Source organism: Aotus nancymaae, unplaced genomic scaffold, assembly GCF_030222135.1.
Source record: "Aotus nancymaae isolate 86718 unplaced genomic scaffold, 86718_ANA_hifiasm-v0.15.2.pri h1tg000020l, whole genome shotgun sequence".
Taxonomy (NCBI): Eukaryota; Metazoa; Chordata; class Mammalia; order Primates; family Aotidae; genus Aotus; species Aotus nancymaae.
In genome coordinates this window covers 26,232,756-26,256,093 of record NW_026988432.1, presented here as the reverse complement: position 1 = coordinate 26,256,093, position 23,338 = coordinate 26,232,756, and the positions used below count along the sequence as shown (strand labels likewise).

General features: G+C 39.7%; 1 protein-coding gene across 1 annotated transcript; it reads right to left on the bottom strand.

Annotated features, from left to right (window-relative positions):
* Positions 1-1,575: 1,575 nt before the first annotated feature.
* MEX3C (mex-3 RNA binding family member C) lies at positions 1,576-23,107 on the bottom strand. The gene is made up of 2 exons (XM_012464275.3): positions 21,991-23,107; positions 1,576-4,607 (listed from the first exon to the last, which is right to left on the bottom strand). Exons 1-2 carry the CDS (start codon positions 22,736-22,738, stop codon positions 3,382-3,384), a joined length of 1,974 nt encoding a protein of 657 aa, XP_012319698.3. The 5' UTR covers positions 22,739-23,107; the 3' UTR covers positions 1,576-3,381.
* Positions 23,108-23,338: the final 231 nt, after the last annotated feature.

The following is a 23,338-nucleotide window of genomic DNA, read 5'->3' as shown; positions in this document are numbered from 1 at the left end:
TAGCTAACCCTAATGTTTTCAGCTTAGCATTTGTCTGTCCAGGTTGTGAAAATGGAAAAATGTAAAGGTCTTCCAATAGGTTTGCCTAATTCTTGGTTATTCACATTGCAGATTATCCAGTGTGGTGTGGCTATTTCCTGTAACACAGGTCCAGAGTTCCCAAATCCTCTCTTCCCCAATACTTCGGTAAGCAAGAAAATTAACACAGGGACACAGGGAAAGGCAGATCCAGACTTAGAACCAGAGTAAGTACTTATCAGTTTTGCTCACACTAGTTCCAGACAAGTTTTGGCTTACTCCGAGACAAGGAAAGCTTCTAAAAGAGAGATTATTTTCAAGGCCCCCTGAAAGATCTTGACCTTGCATTAGGTAAAAGTTAATTCATTTCACAAGTCATCCAATCTAAGCAGTAATTGTACAAATACTGTAACATACTTGAATAATTAGACTATTAATACTTCTGGAGGCTAATCCTAAAGTTGACAAAGTAATTCTGCCCAATTCTAGAATGATGATCTTGCCCATCATTGAATCTGTTTGCAAGTCTACCACAGTCTAAGAATTTGTCCAAAATCTGTAATGAAGCCTTGGTATAGATATATGATATCTCTTAAGTATTAAGAATAGAGGTGAGGCGAGGTGGCTCATGCCTGTAATCCCAGCACTTTGGAATGCCAAGGTGGGCAGATCACTTCAGGTCAGGAGTTCTGAGACCAGCTTGGCCAATATGGTGAAACCCCGTCTCTACTAAAAATACAGATTATTAGCTGGGCGTGGTGGCACGCTCCGGTAATCCCAGCTACTCGGGAGGCTAAGGGAGGAGAACTGCTTGAACCTCAAGGGTAGAGGTTGTAGTGAGCCGGGATAGTGCCACTGCACTCCAGCCTGAGTGACAGAGCAAGACTCTGTCTCAAAAAAAGAAAAAAAAAAAGAATAGAATTTTAGTTTCTTTAAAATGATCTTTCTTAGAAATGTCTTTATTCTTGCTTTAAAAAACATGGCAATTGTTTATTCCAATCTGTATCAAATGAATACCATAAATGGAGAAATATTTTTGTCAACCTTTCAGAGGTACTTTTACCTGAAAGGCAAAGTGGTGCTTTTGTATTAGAAAAGAATTTTATAGATTTGGTGATAAAAAGAAAAAAATCCATAAACAAAGGATGCAAACCAAGTAGAATTTAAGTTGAATTCAGGATTTCAAGTAACAATGTATAAAAAAAGTCATTTACTATTTACAATTAGATCAGTAGTAGTTTGTGGTCAACTACACAAACATGCAACTAAATCTATACAACCAGCCAAATCTCCAATTTACTATAATGTAACACTCATTTAAAGAAAAAAGTAAAAAAAAAAAAAAAAAAAAAAAAGGAAAGAGAAAAGTAAACTTGGACAGGAACATAAGCGACACATTCAAAACTAAGAGCACACACACACACAAAATAACTACAAGAGTCAGCACAGATAGCTGGCTGGGGAACGGAGAGTCTATAAAAGGAAATTTTAAATTCAGTTAAATAACTAATCTTCTAAACTGCTGAGGATTACATGAAAAACACCAAGGAGAAAACATTCAAGTTAATGGAAACAAGTCTTTATTAAGTAACTTTTAATATCAGAAAAATAAAACTCTTATAATTCTCTTTACAGCAAATATATAATATCAGTGCTTTGGCCATCTTAAGTTAAAGGCCCTTTATCATAAAATATATGGTTTTAAATTTTACTCAAATTGAATTTATAATCCCTATGACTTCCCTACATATACATAACAAAAGAGTGTAGTAAAATTAGCAAATACTAAACTATATTGATAATTTATCATTCTTAGTTTGTGGTTTTTAGAAACAGTACACGCACCTAATATATGTCGCTTCCTTGGCTTATTAGTTGCAGTGTACAATGCAACAAAATACAAAATACATGCTTGGTGAACATTCGTTCATATCTACAAGACGGCAGCTAGAGATTAAGTTTCAATACTGACATTTACTATTCTACAAGCAATTAGCATTACATCATAATATGCCATCAAGGCAACTTTTTTTATACTGAAAAAATCAAAATAAAAACCGTTATTTGTAAACTTTTATACGAAATGTAACTCTTCAAGTGGAAATAAAAAATAAAATTTGTCTATTTACTATTGAATACACATAGGATTTCAATTTTCATTATACTGAGAAAAAAAGCTCTTTTGTGTTGGGAAAATAATGCTTCAAAAAATAATTAGTAGAAAAATCCACCAGTATAATGTTTTGTCCTTTCAATGCCAGCACAGATTTGGGAACATACTGAGGATGAAGTTATAGACATCCACAGGTGAAATGTACAAGTTTATTTTAAAGAAATCTTTCCTTGTGATTGGAAATAGTTTTGAAATGAAGTAAATTGATTGGAGGTTGTCACAGCTGCTTTTGTGAATTATGCCAAGGGCATCATTATCCCTTTCTCCCTCCTCCCTCCCCTAAATTACTAAAAAATAAAAATATATTTATAATGTGCAAGACAAATATGGATTGAACATAAAATGTTTCACATTTTGATCTATAGTCTAAAAATTAACAGCTCGATCAGACTAATGAATGGAATGTTCGCATTCTCAATTATGAGCCAATATAGGTGCCATCCCAAAGCCCTTCCTGATATGGGAAAACCCAGGTGGCCATTTCCACATTCATCAAGAGAGGCAATGGGCAGGAATTCACAATTGCATTCCTGATCCACTGATCACACCAGCCTTGAGCACTCTGGGCGAGATGAAAGTCGATGTAGCAGTTTTCGTCCCAAATTATAACCAGTGATCTAGTAAACTGCCATCAGCCCTATTATTACCAATAAGTAATCACAATGCATTAAAAAGTTACTTGCAATCCTGCAGAATTAGGCATAAGTTGTTGTAAAATAAAAAACAAACAAACCTGTTTTGTCAAAACTGGCAGTGTAAAGAAGGCAGCACTGGAAGTGTATGAGTCATCTGTAATGCCAAGTACCCTCCATAAACTCTTAAAGTGGTTAGGCTTTGGGACCCATTATTTTGAAATCTTAAATGTATACACTTTTCTCATAGGCTCACACAACCTATGATTATCTTCACTCAGCCAAGTTGAACTTCAGTTTTAGCAATCTTATATAAGCTATGTCTCTGGGTCTACAGGATAGTATTAATAATTCAAACCAAACTAACAGACAAGAGACCACTTAGGTTTAGTGTTACCATAGCAGCCATTTATAAGTTTACTAACAACTTTAGCCTAATCCCAATAAAGCCTGATAACAGTCATAAGAATTCATTAGGAAGTTTACTGGGGGGTACCATTATACCCATGTCTTTACAAGTCCATATAGAGATATAGTATTTATGTAATATATCTATAGTTAAGAGTGAATTTGGATTGCCTGAGTAACAGCTGTCTGGCAAACTGGACATGATGGCGTTCTCTTTTCACAGATCTTGTTGGCACATTCCATGCAGAAGAGGTTGTGGCCACATGGAACTAGGGCAGCAATAACCTCATTCTCAAAGCATATCACACAGTCGTGCTTTCGTCTTGATTCTGGAGGTGAGCTAGAGGTGGAACCACCATTGGAAGAGGAGTAACTATTGGTACCATTAGAAAAAGCAGGGATGTATATTGGAAGGCCAACATGGTTGCCTGTACTAGGTGGGTCGCTCCTAACCCTCCGAGCAAGTGGGTGTTCTATGCTCTCAGGAAATGTAGGAGACAGACGAGGAGTTGATGGCTGACTTCCTCTGCGCTGAGTCTTCATGTTACCAGAAGGATCACTCCCAAAGCCAGAGAGTGGGTTAACTGGTTCAAACGGAGTCCAGATAGTTTGAGCAGATGTTGGTAAAGAGTCAAAGGCAGGAGAGTCAACTGCAAGATCTTCTGAGCCTACAGATGGTAGTGTATCTCCAAACCAGAAGTTTCCTGTGCTAAATGGGCTTGTTGGACTAAAGTCAGCCAGCCTATTGCTTCCAAAGTAGGAATCTGTGGAGCCACTTCCTAGAGAACTGGAACTATCATTTCTGTAATTGGATATCATTCTTGCACGGCTAGGGGGAACAGGATTGGAGGAGAGCCACGCAGAGCCAAGAGTGCCACCTTCAAAGCTTACATCGGTACCATTGTAATGGAAATCATTCTCTTCATTGAGCTCTATATAGTTTCCTGTACGCATGGCAATATGCATTTCTATTTCTTCCCGTGCTCGGTCAACATTTTCAGGCATCCCTGTCACTTCAAAGACAGGTTCCTTATCTCTGCTTGGAGTTACTATGTAGGTGTGGGTCTGCTGCTGAATTCTTTTAATAGTTGCTCCTTTGGGTCCAACCACTAATCCTACCACACGATAAGGGACCCTTACTTGGACGGTGGTTTGACCGGGCAGATTAGGACTACATGACAATCCTCCCAGGGCAGGCCCGTTTTTGTTTCGAGAAGCACGAATCATGGAGAAGTGTTCTGCAGCTGAGAGGATCTCTCTTTTGGCCATGGCAACATCTTCTTTTCTTCCAGTGACAACAAAAATGGGCTCTTCACCACGAACAGGAGTCTTGATATATGTGTTTGTCTTGGCTCTCAGTGCTTTAATTTTACAACCTGTTAGAAAGAAAACATTTCATAAGAATCAACATCTACTTCAATAATATTTATAAAGACAAATCACAGAATGCACCTTTTAAGCTAAGTATCTGATTATGGGTAAGTTTTAGAGTTTTTCACACAGCTAGGAAGTAGCAGAGCCAGAGGTAAATCTAGTTTGACTTAAAATCTATGGTCTTTCTGCTAGTCCAAGAACCTCAATTTTCACAATTATCTGAGAGAAGTTCTTAAAATGAATTCCACCTAATTATCTAATCACTTTAACTTAACATTACTCTTTCCTCCGTAAAACTCAGTTGATGACAAAAACACAGTACTTGTGGTTAGCAGGTCATCTCACTTCTGCTCCCACCAGTTAAATTCTAGGCCTGCTATGATTCAGTTTTGTTTATTCCCATGTTGTTTACACTAGGTGTACTCACACTAGTAACTAAATTATCTAAATTATTGCATAAACTATTGAAACATGAATGCAAAAAAGATGAGTATCTTAAAGAAAAAAGCTGCTATTGAATTATGAATAGGTGAGACAGCTGTAAAGGGCTGGGATAAAAAAGTAATATAGAATGATTTTGTAATCATTGTATAGCTCTGCTGCATTTAAAAGAAACAGATACTGGAGATTGTATGGAATGTGGATGCTTGGTGTGGTTTTATTTAAGGACTGCTCTGATTGACAGACACAAACTCAAATAAAAGGCCATGACCCCAAATCCTAAGTATATTTAAGTTAAAACAAAACATCTAAGAGACATATGCGTAACTTTTCATAATTCTCCATTTTAACCAACTTTTTTTTTTGATTAATTACAGATTACTATATGCCAACTATGTTAAAATTAGAGGGCTTCAAACTGTAACTTAAAATGTCAAATACACAACCAAGGCATAAAACTCTGGGGTTACACTTTTCAAAGACCCTAACTTGAGCTTGCCAGGATAGATCTGTTCTCATGAATATATCATGCTATTTTTGGCTCATCAAAATAAAGCAGCTGGGTGCTACTGAAGGTGTCACAATCTGAGCATGTCTTTTTCTTAAACTTTCCCTTGCTTCTTTGTCCCCAATAAATTAGTATTCTCTATTATGACTTTAGTCAGATGATGCTTTCTAAATAAAGCATGTGACCTGATCGCTTTTTTACACAACGTGGGACTGGTTTGTTTGCCCTTCCTAAACATTCCCAAAGCACTAGGTGTTGACTACACAGGTTGAGTTATCCCCTATCCAAAAACAATGGGACCAGCAGTGTTTGAGATTTCGGAGTATTTGCATTATACCTGCCAGCTGGGCATCCCTAATCTGAAAATCCGAAATGCTCCAGTGAGTATTGTCTTTGAGCATTATGCTGGTGCTCAAAAAGCTCCAAAACAAAATCTGAGGCTTTTTGAGCATTTAGGATTTCAAATTTTCAGATTAGGAGTGTTCAACCTATATCTGCTTTTGTTCCATGATAGAAAATCAGTTAGAAGACCAGAGAGTGCAACAAAACTTCCACATCTACTTATCATTTATACAGGCTAAATGTCCAGGAGATTCTCTCATTCAGCACAGCAGGTGTGGTTTAGTGTGGAGAATTGAGATCACTTTCTATTGGCCAATATGTGACTGAGGGAGAGATGCTTAAGAAATTCTGAAAGGGGTGTATAAACACAGAACTGGTCATACTCTGTACTCAGGGGAGTTGTAAGTTTACAGTGGGCTACAACTTGACAAGGTGGCAAGGTGGCAATCAGCCAGAATTACGTTCCTAAAAAGAGATAAGACAATATCCTGCAGAAAAACACGGCAAATTGTATTAAGGACAAAGGGAGAATTAGTCTAAGGGTCTAGTGTTGGTCCCTTTCATCCTTTACTAATATTGACCCATTAGAAAACAAAAAATGAATAAATAAAAGAAAAATAAAATAAAAACAACTATGTAAAAATCCCACTCAATAAATACTTTGGATACTATAAGCAACTGTCAGTCACACCCTTAGTAGAATATTTTCTGTTAAATACCTAATAGGTATATTATTAACTGAGGAAATATTCGTGAAGGTCCACAGAACACTATCTAGCCTATGGTTGGTATTAATAAATAGGCGTTTAATGCATGGTTCACTGGGTAGAGAGAAGACAAATGGTTTGAGCATAGGCCACCCTTGAGACAGGGGAGAAAGGCCTGGTCTACACCCCAAAGGGTCATGTGCTTATTAGATTTTGCAGATCAGGGAAAAAAGTAACAGGAAGACAGCAAAGCCAACACTGTTTTTGTTTTTGAGACAGAGTCTCACTCTGTTGCCCAGGCTGGAGTGCAGTGGCACCATGTTGACTCACTGCAACCTCCATCTCCTGGGTTCAAGCAATTCTCCTGGCTAAGCCTCCCGAGTAGCTGGGATTACAGGTGTCCACCACCAAGCATGACTAATTTTTAAAAATATTTTTAGTAGAGACAAGGGTTTCACCATGTTGGCCAGTCTGGTCTTGAACTCCTGACCTCAGGTGATCTGCCTGCCTTGTCTTCCCGAAGTGATGGGATTACAGGCATGAGCCACCGTGCCCGGCCACCAACCCTGTTTAAGCCACTGCCAATAAAGATAGAAAAAATTATTTCTTCACTTCCCTAAATCTTTTGATTATAGTATCCTAAACTCAGATTAGGGATTATAGGAAACCTCACCAATCATAACATTATTTCTATAGGAACACATATTCTGAGTTCTAAACAACTAACATCATTTCTAGACTACAAATACATTCTAATGGGGACTACTCAAATAGGTAGTTTTTAAAAGGTGAAACTAACTAAAGGAGAAAAAACAATCTTGTTTTGTAATTTTGCAGGTGACGAGGTATAAGCATTTTTGAGTATTTTAAAACTCAAAATATGTTTTTAAAAATCACAGAAGAATTTATAATCTCAGAGTGACATACAATTCAGAAGCCATATTACGATATATTAGACTGTATTTTTTAAGTTGCTACATGGTACAAGTCACCAAAAACAAAGTAAAAAAATCTGAAGTATTTATAATACCATTAGAAATGGCTAATTTCTCTCACTTTCTTACATACTCAAGCTCTGCTACAAATAAAAACAACAGAAACCCAATATAAGGGTGAAAGAAACAGCTAATATCCAAGTAAAATATACAAATGGCTCTGAAGATGGAAATTCTCATTTTCATGGAAACTGACCTATTATTTTCCACCTATAAGATTGTCAAATAACAAAAACCTTGTAACAATGCTAGTAAGTGTGGGGAAAAGGACTCTCATATTTAGCTGTCAGAGTATAAACTGCCCTCTTTAGAGGTTTTGTACTCTCTGCGGTTCAGGCATCCACTTAAGGTCTTGGGAAGGCATCCCTGTTCGATAAGGGGGGACTACTGTACACAAACAGTAGGGTAAATGATTTCGTAGCCTCAAAGCTGAACAGAGTTTTGAAATTTTAAAATATGAGGACTATGCTTCTTACAGCTACAGATAAAAACCCATACATGGCAACCTGTATTCAAGGTAATCAATGGGCAGAAACCTAGACTTGACTGTTAAGAGGTCGAGAACTTATTTTATCTTGATCTGGAAGTAAATTCCCTAAGAAAAAGTCTCCAACTTACCTCACTGGTGTAGGAACCCATTTTCCCTTCCTACATCACTGTTGCTGGGGCTACGTTTCACCTTAAAACCCTTTGGCTGCAGCCAGAATTCTGGTTTTCTCATTCCCTGATATAGCAAAGGATTCTGCCTTGCTTACCCAGGGTAAAGACAGCTTTTCCTAGCCTTAGCATTTAAGAGGGGGAGGTCCTCTGTTGCCCGGAGAGGGGTTAAAGAAAAGAAATTGAAATGAAGGTAATCTTCAGTATTTTTCAAACCATGGGTTGCAATATCAATTCAGGGGGTTGCAATTAGCATTTAAAAAAAGAACTCACTATGTTCTGAATGTTTCAGTGAAATATATAATGGGCTGCAATGTCAAATGTTCTTTTTGCTGTCAGGAAAGTTTAAAGCCACTAGACAACATCATCTTTAAGGCCACTTTCTAGTTCTACAACACATGTGAAATGATGTACTTGCAACTAAGAACCAGTATAGTGATAGTGAAGAGGAGGGAGTGTGGTGTTATTGAGAAAACTTGGGTTTAAGATCTGACTTTACAGATGAAATTTCCATACAGTTGAAAATGGTAATACTGTATAGTTCTGCTCTATGGTCACCTAAAGTAGCTTGTGGAGGCCAGAGAGCCCAGATATATTTATAACATTGAATTTTTTAAAACACATTATTATTTTTCTAGCCACCAGCAACATATGTTGAACACTTAGAACACAATTTTTCAAGTTTTGTTTTTGTTTTTAAACCATGGTACATTTAGATGGTAGCAAAAAGACCACATGGCCTATCTATACCATTTGTTTCCACTTCCCAAGAGAAAAAGCACCACGTGATAAAGGATTGAGTTAACATTTAGGTCACCAGTGGTGTACAATTAAGCAGAAAAGAAAAGTCCATAGAGCTGTTCATCACTCACCACTAAATCCTTTAAAAAGCTTCGGTTGACAGTATCATAGGCAGAATCCTAAGATGGCGCCCCAAGTTCTGGCCTTAGTGTACACATACTTTCAGTTAAACACTAACCTAGGTGGCCTCTGTGAAGAGACTTTGCAAACATAATTACAATCCAAATCAGTTCACCTTGAAATAGTGAAATTATACAGATTATCTGGGTTAGCCTGACTTAATCATAAGTCTTAAATGCAGAGGTTTTGACTGACTGTGGTGGCTCATGCCTGTAATCCTAGCACTTTGGGAGGCTAAGGCCAGAGGACTGCTTGAGGCCAGGAGTTCATGACCAGGCTGAGTAACATAGCTGGATCCTGTTTCTACAAAAATGGAAAAAAAAAAAAAAAAAAAAAAAGCCATGTATGGTGGTATGTCCCTGGAGTCCTAGCTACATGGGAGGCTAAGAATGAGGTGAAGGCTGCAGTGGGTTATGATCACACCAATGCACTCCAGTCCGGGCAACAGAGTGAGACCCTGTCTCTTAAAACAAAAAAATTTTTTTCTAGCTTGACTCAGAAATTAGAGAGATGTGCTCTGGTTAACCTGGAAGAAAAAAGCAAACAATGTATGTTGTAAATTGCCTGTGTGATCTCAAGACAAGGAACTTCAGGTGTCTTCTAGGAGCTGTGAGCCAGAAGGAAAATGGAGGTCATCATCCTGCAACCCTCCCTCAAAATGAATTTTACCAACAACCATCAAGTTTGGGTGAGGACATGAGCCCCAGGTAAGCATGGCAGTCCTGGCCAATAACTTGATTTGAACCCAGTGAGACCATGAAGAGACACACCATGCCTAGACTTCTGACCTACAGAAATGGAGATAATAAATTTGTGTTGTTTTAAGCTGCTAAATTAGCAGTAACTGTTATAAAGCAATAAAAACTACTAGAGAGTTCTCAGAGCCCTTAAAAACACCACAATCACTGCCCCAAGAGAACAGAGACTAAAATGTTAGATATATTACATTCTTATTCAATACCCTAAACGATACTCTAGAAGGCTCTCAAGAATTATTATAAGAAGTAGCTTGTGGCCCTCTGTGATGCCTCAAGCCTGTAATCTCAATGCTTTGGGAGGCTGAGGTGAGAGGATTGCTTGAATTCAGGAGTTTGAAACCAGCCTGGGCAACATGGTGAAACCATGTCTACAAAAAACATAAAAAACTAGCTTGGTGTGGTGCTGTGCACCTGTGGTCCTGGCTACTTGGGAGGCTGAGATGCGAGGATCACCTAAGCCCAGATGTTGAGGCTGCAGAGAGCTGAGATCACGCCACTGCACTGAAGTCTGGGAAACACAGTGAGACCCTGCCTCAAAAGTAAAAGAATTAAGAAGCAGCTTTCAACATAAAATACTGTATTAAGGTGTTATAGTAAATATGGAATTGCCATTAGTTCAATTAAAGTCCAAAAATATGTCTCTGTCCTTTAATTCCCCATTACCTGCTTTAGTTTCCTAACGCTGTCATAACAAGTTACCACAGTGGCTTTAATGACATAAATTTATTATTTTTACATGTATGTGTTATTTTTTACAGTTCTATGGGTCAGAAGTCTGATATGGGTCTCAACAGGGCTAAAATCAAGGTGTTTGCAAGGGCTGTGTTTCTTGCAAGAAGCTTGAGGGATCTAGTTTCTTGCACATTGAGTTTGTTGGCAGAATTTGATTGCTTGCAGTGACAGGACTGAGTTTGCTTGCAGTGACAGGACTGAGTTTCCTTGCAGTGACAGGACTGAGTTTCCTTGCTGGGTGTCAGCTGAGGGCCATTCCCAGCTTCTAGAGGGCACCTACATTCCCTGACTTGTGACTCCTTTCATCTTCAGAGCCAGCAATGGAGGCCAAATCCTTCTCATGCTTCAATCTCTCTTTCTCAGATCTCAGACCCAACTGGGAAAAATTTTCTGCTTTTAGGGACTCATGTGATTGATTATACCCAGATGACCATCCAGATGATCTCAACTTCCACATAGCAAGGTCCATACCCTCAATCACATCTGCATAAACACCTGCAACATCCCTTTTGCCAAATGAGGTGACATATTCACAGTTCTTGGGGTATTAGGATATGGACTTCTTTGGGTGGGCGGGATTACTCTGCCAATGACATTACCTTTCTCCTTTCCTTCAATTATTTTCCTTTTTCTTCCAAGTACCTAGCTTTTAAATCCCAATCAGGATTAGTAATCCAAAGGCCAGGGCAGTGAACAGATATAACATAGGGTCAGGAAAGCTTTAGGGAATCACAGGCATTGGAAGAGGTGAAGGGATAAAGCTAAAAATCAAATAAGGGCCAGGTGTGGTGGCTCATGTCTGTAATCCCGACACTTTGGGAGGCAGAGGTGGGAGGACTGCTTGAGGCCAGAAGTTCAAGCCAGCCTGGGCAACACAGTGAGACCCCCCATCTCTATAATAAACAAATAATTAAACATTAAAATAAGAATATCAAATAGGGAAAAAATATATAAGCCAAGTGTTGACAACGACTCTTACTAGGTGATTATGCTTATGTTGGGAGGTGAGTGGTTTCGTACATTATACACAAGTAAAAGTGGCTTCTACTTACCCCAGGCGTTCCCAACAAAATCACTGCTGGGGTGAACTCTAAGAGCATTTTATCAATTGTGAGATAAAGTTCAGCCTAATGTCTGAACTTACCCATTCACATGTTAAATTCCCTATAAAAATGCTAGTGCTACTTCCAGGTGGTATAAAGGAACTAGCATCATTTCTGCTATCAAGCTCAGTCTAGAGGGAAAAGAATAAAGCAATACTGAATAAGACAACTGGTTTAAAGGTACCTACAAAGCAGAGGTACATACAAAAGGAGATGACTTTACTACTTACAGTAAATAAAAGAAAGCTTTAAAGGCATTTGAACTGAGGCTTAAAGAAGGTGGTTTTGCCAGACGGGAAGGAGAGCGGAGGGAATTGCAAGTGCAAAAGCAGAGAATCAAGAGTCAGACAACTGGGTTCAGTAATGTGAGAGCTTCAAGTGACTGGAGGGTGGAATGGCGGGGATAAAGCTGCATGCAGAGACAGACAGATGTCTTCAATGGCAGGCAAGGAAATTTCAACTTTATCTTATTGTAGAAAAATTTAGGGGTAGAGGTAACATGATCAGATATGCATGTTAAGACTGGTGGGAACATAAAAGATTCAAGAGACAAGACAGGGAGACTCACCTCAAAGCCTATCACAATGATAAACAGAAAATGCTGAGAACGAAGGACAGACTGCAAGGCTGGGACTATGTGTGATTACTATTATGAACATCAAGTACTTGTGTTGCAGATTTTTGCAAAAAGGAATTTGTTTTCTAGAAATTAAATTCATTATGTTTTCCATTCATTTCATACATTAGCTACAAATATAAAGCGACTGAAGAAAGCTCAAACCCTTATAAGCAAACATCAAAACTGCATTATGTGCATATTTTCACTTTTGGCAGTCCTTGGGGTTTAATTTCCTTCAAAAATTTCCCAAGAGGTTTTGTTTTAAAGGGTAAAGAGAGAGGGGAGTTAAACATCTTGAGTAGCTCTTTTTACCTTCAAGAAAAAGAAAACTCTGGCCTGAAATTAAATCCCCACCCCTTCTGCACATTAAGTGGCCATAACCTACCTTCTGACAGACTTCATCCCCCAAACATGCCTTGTTCCTCTTCTATCTCTGCTCTGGTATTTCGTTACATAACCCGGAAAACCCTCCTAGTATTTCTTTTCTTCCCTGAGTTACTGAATAACAAACATGGCGATTTGGAAAAGATAAAACTGTATGTGTGAAAAGCTCCACGAACTCAAGAATAATACAAACATAGGCACAACTCATTATTATAGCTATCATATATGAATCTATTAAGGTCCAGTTCAAGGGAAACAATACAAGGAGCAATAAAATGGAGTAGCTGCAGGACTGGGAAACTGCTGTTTCAACGTTAGGTCAAATTATGATTAAAGATACTTCCCTCATTTGCTTTTTGCAAAGATTATATGAAATAATGTATGCTTACTACAATGCCTGTTATTCAGTTAAGTGCTCAGCCCAAGTTGTCTTAATACCACAATCCTTTCATCACACTATTTTCCCCTAAAAACACGTCATTTCCACATGTTCCATGATATATAATGAATGAGGGGGTTTTATTAATGATTTTATACAAAATAAGGTCCCTTTCCCCTTGGAATAGTCTAGACAAAATATTCAAAAGCTCCTTTCATTTTACAGAACATAAAATACTGTATTAAGCTGTTACAGTAAATATGGAATTGCCATTAGTTCAATTAATCAATTCCAGTATTCTATCTTCAAAGACTGATGAGTATCAGCTAAATCCCAAAAAGAATGTTTCTTGTGTATACAACATTAATTCAACATTTTAAGTAATAAATAATTTAAGAATGTAATGTATGCCTAAATGCACAATATAAAACTAATAGCTTTCCTTTTAGGGTTCAAGTGTCTTCCCTGTAGCTCTTCTAAAGTCAAGAATATTGTTTGTCTCCCTTTAGGGATCACTATGACAGTATTTCAAACAGCTTCATTTACGTGATTTTGGTTTCATTATTAGTATTCATATAAACATTTAATGCCTTCCATCAAGTAGCATCTATTGTACTTCAAACAAAAGTGCCAAACAACTTGAGGTTGACTATGTCCTTAAATAAAAAGCTGTTAGGCTGGGTGTGACTTACACCAGTAATCCTAGCACTTTGGGAGGTTAAGGTGGGTGGACTGCTTGACCTCAGCTTCAGCTCAGAAGTTTGAGACCAGCCTGAGCAACATAGTAAAACCGAGTCTCTAGCAAAAATACAAAAAATTAGCCAGGCGTGGTGGTGTGCATTTGTGGTCCCAGCTACTGGGGAGGCTGAAGGTTAGGAGGGCCACTTGAGCCTGCGAGGCGGAGGGTGCAGTGAGCTGAGATTGCACCACTGTACTCCAGCCTGGGCTGCACCACTGCACTCTAGCCTGGGGACAGAGTGAGAAGCTGTCTCAAAATAAAGGAAAAAAAAAAAAGGTGGGAATAAAGGCAAGAGGTAAGAAAACCCCAATTAACACAATATGGAAAGTACAATGATACACAATAAAATGGCAAGTTTATAATAAAACAAATTCAGTTCAATTAAATAAACAGGAAGTATTCTACTTTGTTTTAGGTACTTTAACCAATATTAAGAATGCAAAGATGACTAAGATTCTGTTCTACCTTCACTGACTTCTATTAACTTCAAGCACTAAAAGTATTTAGTGATAAATGTTCATGTACAGATATTGACCTATTTTCTTTTCTTACACTGTTGGTTGTTGACAGTAGTCAGATCTTCCACAATATCCTCGCTGATTTTTGTCTACTTGTTCTTTTGCCAATTACTGAGATAGGCATGTTGAAGTCTCAAACAGTAACAGCTTGAGACCTTGGGTAACTTGTTCATACCTCCATAGACCTGTTTATCTGTTTGGTGGAATTAAGAATGGATTAAATGAGATGAAACATGTAGTTTTTGCACAGTGCCTGACATGTTTGTTGTTACTAAAAGGGAGTTAAAAACATTTAAAGAAACTCCTGAAGATAAAACATATTTATAAACTTTGCAAAACTGAGAAGTTTAGCTTCTCAATCTAACTGGCAATATGAAATATGGTTTACTTTTACATAATTTTAGGGACTCTCTTTGGACAAAAATCAGAATATAAGAACTGTGACAGATCACCTAGTTAAATCCCATTTTAGACGTGAAGAAAACTGAAGCCTAAAACTGTCGAGTTATAAACTAGTGACCCGTAAACCAATGTTCTCCCCAAGCTGCCTTATTTTCCTAAATCCCAATAAGAATATTTTTCGTGTATTTTTAGGAGTGGAGAAGAATCTAAAATCCCTTTTTCACTTATTTTAGACGAGACAATCGAAAATATTTAATGAAAAGGTTTATTACTTGGCCTTTCAGTAAACCTGAAAGACAAAACCAGAAGAGGGTGTAAATTAAGATATGAAAGGCAGAACAGTTTTCCTAACTGGGGAGCTTGAAATTACATTCATGCTCTTTAGAGAATGTTAACAGAAATCTTATAATTATCTGTTTGGGTATCATATAATGGAATCAGATTCATTTGTAAATGAGTCTCTTCCAGACTAGCTTAATTCTTTGCCAGGAAATACATTTCCAAAGCTCTGATTTTAAATACATTTTAAGATATATTGTAAACTTAAAAAATATAATTTACCTAAGTTATTGGTACAGCCTAGGAAAACTTACTAAAATGACATTTTTTTTGGCTTTAGCATTTGTTCAGAGTATAAAAGAAATTTAGCAGTAAAAATTTACCTTATCTGATATATAAATACATCACCTCTGTACTTTCAATTGTACCATGGATTTCTACTAATGCTATCTTCTTAAACTTGATCCTTACAACAAATGAGGGAAAAAGGAAAGAGGGACCTGGAAGAACAAGTAGATGAAGTAGGTTTTTTCCAGAAGAGGAAACTGAGGCTCAGAGAGGTTAAGTGATTTGTCCAAGGTCACAGTCAGCAAGTGGCAAAACACAAGGTTTCTAACTCCAAGTTCAATGTCCTTTCCTGCATTATACTAAATGGCACTGGTAGAAAGGCAGAAGAGAAAGCAAAGGGAAAGGGAGGCACAGAGAAAGGAAATAATAAAAAGGTCAGCCCCAAATGCAAATATATACTTTTACACTGGTAACCATTTTAGGAGATTTTTTTCTAGCTGTTTGAAGCCATTCCCTCCCCACTTCCCCTTCAATCATGTTCAAGACCAATTCTTTATGCTTACCTTCAACTACATCTGCAGTTTTCATTAAAAGATTTTCTTTATTATTTTAAGACTTAGTCTTATTATTCCATGATACAACTTTACTTGTGACCAAACCAGGCTTCTCTGCATGCAATGATGAATCGTAGTCTGTGCTTACTGGACAAGGGCAACAAACACTCGAATTGTCCTTAAATCTCAAACACTGGCACTGGAAAGGTCCTATAGTTAGTGTAACTTAAAATTCTCAAAATCAGTTTAGAATAAAGACTTGAACTACTCAAACAGTATTAGGCTATGCATACATTCAATTTAGTATATCTGGGTTTGTTAATAGAAAGTTATTTTCAAGGCTTAAACATCAGATGTAATCTTTGTAATTCTCTATATAGTAACTAATGGTAGCATGGAAAAATGTTAAAAATAAACCCACAAATTATGGTATATAAGCCACCTGGGAAGCATTAAGAATGAAGTTTAATAAAAAACATATCACTTAAGGATCACCTGAATATTAATGGAGTTTTAAACATAATTACCCACAATCTATTTGGAGCTTCTTAAAAAGCTTTTTTTTTTTTAAGTGCAAATATACATTTAGTATCTTATGAACATTATCTATTTTTTCATTTTGAGTTTGGTCACAAATTCTACATGGCAGAAATGACACTGTTTAGAACTCCATAACAATCCCATAAATTATAAAATAGTACTATAGTAGTCATCATGGCTCTCCTTGTGGGCACACAGTTGTAATGTACTTTCTCACCATTTGAAGTTAGGTGTGGCCAGATGATTTGCTTTAATTAAATATGAGCAGATGTGGTAAGTATTACTTCCGGATCTGTCTAACATTTTAATACCAGTGTGTGCTATGTCATAGTCTTTCATGTTTTGGCACAATGGAAGATCAGTAACACTGGAGATAGTGGCTGCTGTTGACCTGTGTCCCTGAATGCCTAAAATGAGCAGGGCGAGCAGAACCCCTCTGAACAAGAAATAAACTGTGGTTAACAATGAGGTCTTGGGGTTCTTTGTTAATCACAGCATAACAAGTCTATCTTGACAAAAGTGCCAAGTATCTAAAAGGCATTCAGACATCCTTTGGTTCTAGTTCTATTACATTAGAGAATATAATGAGTGAAACTACCTGCTAAAGCCAAAGAAGACCAACATGATTAAACACTGGTTCCAAATTAATTTCAGATTTACCTTAACAAAAGTAAAGTTGTTTACCACTCATAGTTTCATATATGTCGATTTATTATTTGTGTATCTTCCAGAGTCTCTATAGGAACTGTAGATATGATTACGCCCACGTCCAAAAGAGGACTCTGAAGCCTAAGGAGTTTAAGTGACTTGTTCAAGATTACAACGAGTTACTGGCATAGGAATATCTATTTCTGATTGTTGGCTCTTTCCAATATATCACAGTTGAACAGAGACTGTTATAGGCAGTTTGGTGTAGTTTACAACATGTAGTTTTATATTAAAATACACATACTACAACATTTTTATAATCAATTTAAGGCAAAAGTACCCAAAACCAAATTAGTAATCTATTAAGTGCTATCTTGTAACTAAATACTACCTTTCCTTAAAAACTTAAGCTGTGAAGAACCACCTAGAATTCCAACCCATAAACATTTTTTGAAAATGTTCTAGGTAGAAATCTCTAACAGAGTAACAGAACTACTTGGTTCCCTGGATCATTTTTAGGTTGTTGGTAACCAAGGGGTACAAAATATACCCTTGAATTACCACTTCGTTTCCCATTTCCTCCCCAGTGAATCAGAATAGTTCATTAGCTGAATAAGGCAGGAAGAAAAGGCAGTAGATTCCCCACCCATTTGCAAAAACAATTACAATAATTGAACTCTTCTCAAGGGTCCCAGAGCTAATACAAACCATTATCAACAAAATTTAAATTTTAAAGCCTAGAAAAATTATAATACTTAATTTTTAAAGCTAGTGTCTATATATACACACATTTTCACATATTTCAGAACTACAAATGACAGTGAATTTTTAGCTAGACACATTAGAACTATGTTACAATTATAACTGTGCCTTGTGGGTAGTAGACATCAAAATTTTATCAAGAAAACTGATTTGGATAGTGACATTTTAAATTATGCATACTAGAAATTCAGTATCCTACGATTAGGGCACAAATTAATCCAAAATATTAACTTTCCTGAGCAGAATGCTTCAATACTGAGGTGGCAATGTAGAGTGCAAAGAATTTTACTTCTGATGTCAAACTATGCTAAATCCAAAGTCCACTATTTGAGCAAGTTAGCTCTCAGAACCTCAGTTTCTACCTCTTTAAATGGCAGTATTCACCTAGCAGGGTTAAATAGCACTGGTGAAACACCTAAAATAGTACTAAGAAAAGAGAAGGCCAACAATGAACCCTCATCCCCATAAAAGAAAAAGACACTGTGCTATAGTATCATTCTGAAACTATTTATCCTCAAAATATGTATTTCTCCTTGAAGAGAAAATTTATGTACAGCAAGACCAAGCTTTCTTTTTTTCTCCTGCTCACAGACGAATACACTTTATTTCAGTTGTGTTAGAGCTTGTAGGGTGGTTCCACCCTAAGAAACTGAGAAGACAACTTGAAACAATGCAAAGTGTTAATTGTTAATAAAGAATTTTATGTTTTATAATGTGTAATATATTAAGCACACTTACTATTCATATATAAATATCCAGATATTGAGGGTATGCACATTTTTTTTTGGACAGGGTATACAATAAAAAGAAGCTAGAGATGACTCTTCAGACTATGTGGCTAGAGAACACACATACCATCAATTAAAGTCTAATGAAAATAATGAAAGATACACATTTATCCTAAATAATAATATAAAATCTTGGGTTACAAGTCTTTAAAGAACTGAATTTATGACATTTAGTATTAATTTGTAATGCAGTGAAGAATGAGTATGGAGTTCTATTTTAATTCACTTTTTAGTCTAAACAGATATAAATGACTATACAAATTGGAAGAAAACCTGCTGACTTAAATTAGACCTGTTAATCACTGTTAATGTGTCTTGCAGGTACTATACTTAAAAACGGAGACGTTCTAAGTTTATAAAATTAGGCCTTAAAATCTGTTGTCAGGTTTATTTTTGATGTCCATATTCTAAAACTTCTTTGATTATATCAACAAGCTTCTTCAGTTCCTGGCTTCATTTTACAATATTGTTGTTTCACAATAGATGCAATGCTTTAAAAAACAAGGCCAATTTAACATTTACAAATGACCATATACTACTGGGGAGTATAAATCTGAGGTCAAACACTCTGCCAACTTTCATCAGTATCAAAAGCAGTAATTTGTTTTTTAGAAATAATACTAGAACTCGGAGGCCATCCACACGAGTTGCTAGTCTATGTGACTCAGAATTCCATTTGTCCTGCTCTTTGCTTCAGAATTGAAGTCATAAATGTCTCCATCTGTGACATAATTATTTCCAAAACCAATTAAGAGATCTCAAACAGAAAATTATGGCTTCAGGTAATAAATAAAATGGCAGAAATGGATAATTTAATCTTAAGGATGAAAATTTAGCTCCTTCAAAGCAAACAAGAAAATGAAATGATTTGCCCTGTTGTTTATTCACTTAGGACAGGTTCTCTCCCATGGGGAAATGATCACACCGTAAAAGGATATGAACACTAGAAATCACTTCGTTCTCCATTTGAGTGAGCAAATACTTTACAGGTTTTATGACTATGCTGCTGGGACATGGGGGTGGCAAAGGAGTCAATGATCCAAAAGTTGAATGGTTCAAAATAGCAAACTGACCAGATTTTCTGCTTTTAAGATAGAGGATGATGACGACACACTTCTTACAGTATTGTCAACTCTGGGAAAATATTAGGTTAAGACATAATTAAATTCAACATTTCCTTACTAATCAAATAAGTACAGCCCTCAAAAGAAAAACTAAGGCTTTACCTCATTTCCTATCATGTAATATAGATGGTATGAAATAAAAACTTGGAATTCACTTCACTTTTAAAAAATTGATTTGTATAAAGACAACAATGTACACAAGTAAAGACCATTTTGCAGTGCTTTAAGGGGTGTTTAATATAGTGAAGCACAAAACTTTGCATTAAACTAAATCTATAAAATATGTTATCTTGTCCCTCAGTAAAACTGGCATGTAAATATTCTTTTCCTTTGTTACCCTACAGTGTTATCATAAGCACACTGAAGCAACTTGTCCTGAGAAGTGGCATCTTCATATGGCATTCAGGCTTCTTCACGTTCTGGCGTGATCGCCTGCCTTCCCCCTTTTCCATCACTCCCCTCTACAGACCTCAAGTAACAAAACAACACTACTTGCCACTTATACCTAGAGGTTAGTCCTCCACACCATTCCTCACATTGTTCCTCCACTGTTTTTCAATCTCCATTTGTTAAACTTTGCTACCCATTTTCCAAGGCCCTCAGGGTAGATGTTCATTTACCTGAGACTGTCACACTAAATACACTACAGTTAGTGTCATTCTACTGTTTATTAGACTGTTATCTTCTTAAGGGCAGAAAGTCTGAATTAACTTCACATTCTCAACTCAATACCACAAACTCGGTACGTGGCGAAATACAAGCCTGCTACACAGTGATTCCTCAATGTTCTTACATGAATGGTCAACTCATTCTGATCCAAATTGAGATGTTGCCATTTTATCCCATGTAAATAAGTTTTCTCCTGGATTATTACCCTAAGTATCGCCAAAACCAAACAAACCAGGTATCTGAAACTCATTAACCACAAGAGCGACAGGCATAAACCTTTCAATGGGAAGGTCCTGCTTTGAACAGTGTCTTTTAAGTGCCAATCATCAGGCAGTCTGAAATAAGCTATCTCCTTTTTCCAGATTTCAGATGAGTTTTTATTAAAATCCTACAGATAAAGAAATGAGCCAACTCTGATATGTGAAACCACCATTTCGACAGACCTCTCTTATTTATGTATACTTTAGACCACTTGGGAAAGATGAGATCATTTAAGCAGCAGCGCCATCATCTCTATTTGACCCCAACAATGCTCTCAACCTAACAGTAAAGAGGCATGCATCAACCAGGCTAAACCATATTGTCATGGGGTGGCAGCAGGTAACATCTGCCCCTTTTATAAAAGGGAAAAAGCTACCATAAAGAGCTTAGGACCTTCCCTAAAAATGTCGGATACAGAGGTACCCCAGGCATCCCCTTCCCCCACCTTCACAAATCTACTCCTGGAATCTGAGACATAGGTCCTTTGTCTGAACAATGTGGGAGGAGTCTGTCTGCAGTACTGGTGTGCTGGCAAGAAGAGAATTAACTGAAAACTGTATAAACGCATAAAGTTTCTTAATTACCCTACTGTCTAATTTTTTCTTCATCCTGCACACTGAACGGTTCTAAAAGATGGCCAGTGTGTCTTTCCGAGGGTTAACGTTATGCGAGGAATACAGTAAGACCGGCGGCAGAGAGTTGGGCTGCTTTTCCAAAGCTAAGTTTCTGAACAGCGGAGGAGCGCGGGGGATGGCAGTGATACCAACCATTTAAACATCCCTCCCCTCCTCGGTGAGCTCTGTCTACAGGCCTCCATTTCTGTCCTTTTCTCCATCTGAACAAGCTCTCGTAAGGGAGGCTGAGCGCTTTTAGAAGACACTCGGCGGCGCAAACTTGCAATCTCGAAGCTTTCAGTACCCAACAGCGAGCCCACAAGTCCTAGGGCCCATCCTTTTACCACCTCACTGAGGTTTCTGGTGCCACGCCAGCCTGGTGTTCCACGAATACAGCCCAAGTAATGTGAACACTACCGGACTGGGTCGCCGAGAAACTTCACACTTTTTACCCGACGAAACGAGGAAAATCGTGGGTTTTCGCAAGGTGACCCATCTTCCCATCTGGTCGACCCTCGGCTCCTCCCAGACCCCTTCGCCGTGGACTTGGGGGCCTCGCCGGGTTCGCCTTTTCCGCCCCATGCTCGTTTCCCTCGCCTCTCCACCCACGCCCGGGGCCATGCCCAGCTGGACCTCCCCACCCCTGCACTCACCCTGACGGCCGACGATCTCCGCGACGTGCTCGGAGCTGGGCACCGGGACACACTCGGTGGTGTTAACGCTCTTCCTCCGGAGCAGGGCCGCCTGTTCCCCGTTCAGGGCGGCCGCCGCCGCCCCGCAGCCGCCGGGGCCGTAGGCGTGGGATAGCATCGCCGCCATCATGCCCTGGGCATCGTCCCCTCCGTACAGCACCCCCGCCGCCGCAGCCGCGGCCGCCGCTTCCCGGGCATCGAAGCCGGCGGCTGGCAGCAGCACAGACCCCAGGGACCCGCCTGGGATCGGCTGGGTCTGAGAGGCGGTGGCCGCGGGGGGCGACAGCAGCAGCAGCGACGACCGGTCCTCCTCCTCGGCTTCCTCCAGCTCCTCCTCCTCCAGCAGGTCTCCGTCCAGCTCCGCTTCCTCCCCCTCCTCCTCGTCCTCCTCCAGCTCCAGCTCGGCCGCCTCCGGAGCCCCGGGCCGGCCGGGCGGAGCCCGCTCCTCTGGAGACAGCCCTGCCGCTCGCCGGGCCTGGCCCTGCGCCGCCGCCGCCGCAGTCCGAAGCGCCGGGGCGCCGGGCTCCGCCGGGCTGGGGTCGTCGAGGCCTAGCGCGGCCAGGCGCTCCCTCAGCAGGAGTCCGTCCCCTTCGAGCTCCGGGCCGCCCGAAGGCGGCGGCAGCGGCGGCGGCGGCGGCGGCGGGGGCGGCTGCGGCAGGGGGGCCGGGGCCGCCGCCAGGGCCAGGGCCGCGGAGCTGCCGCTCGGCATCGCGGCGGCGCGCTGTCAATGGTGGCGGCGGCGGCGGCGGCGGCCAGGTCAGGCACGGCGGGCGGCGAGCCCCATGGCGGACAGGGCCTGGGCCCTGCTCAGCGCGCAAACACCTTTCCTCTGGGGAGGCGGCGGGGCTGGGCACCCGGGCCGAGGAGCGCCAGGGCCGCCCGGAGACCGGAGAGGGCGGGGTGGAGGGGCAGGGGAAGGAGGCAGAGGTAGGTAACTAGGTGGGTGGGTGGGGACGGCGGCGGGGCGGGCTGGTGGAGGTGGCAGCGGCTCCCCTCTCAGGGTTTCTTTTGTTTCATGGCCTTAACCAGCCCCCTGCGCGCGCGGCGGCTGCGGCGACGCCCCACGCCGCTCTCCGAAGGAAGCCGGCGCGCTTTGATTGGCTGCTTTTAATCACTGGGAGCCCGCCTTCTCCTCCTTCAGCCTTCCAACTCCGTTCCCCAGTCCCACCCCCAACCCTCCTTCGAGCCCCGCCCTTCCCCTCCCCAGAACTCTCTGATTGGGTGACCGGGACCAGCCAGTTCCCGAAGCCTACTCCTTTAGTCCTCTCCCCGCCCACCTCCCTCTCCAGTCCCTCCTGGCACACGCGGA

Bases quoted from the DNA above. Each gene is read 5' to 3' on its own strand.
- MEX3C (XM_012464275.3), bottom strand. From the start codon at position 22,738: ATGCCGAGCGGCAGCTCCGCGGCCCTGGCCCTGGCGGCGGCCCCGGCC. The intron at 4,608-21,990 runs GTGAGTGCAGGG...TCTTTCTAACAG, and splicing joins GGAGATCGTCGGCCGTCAGG to GTTGTAAAATTAAAGCACTG.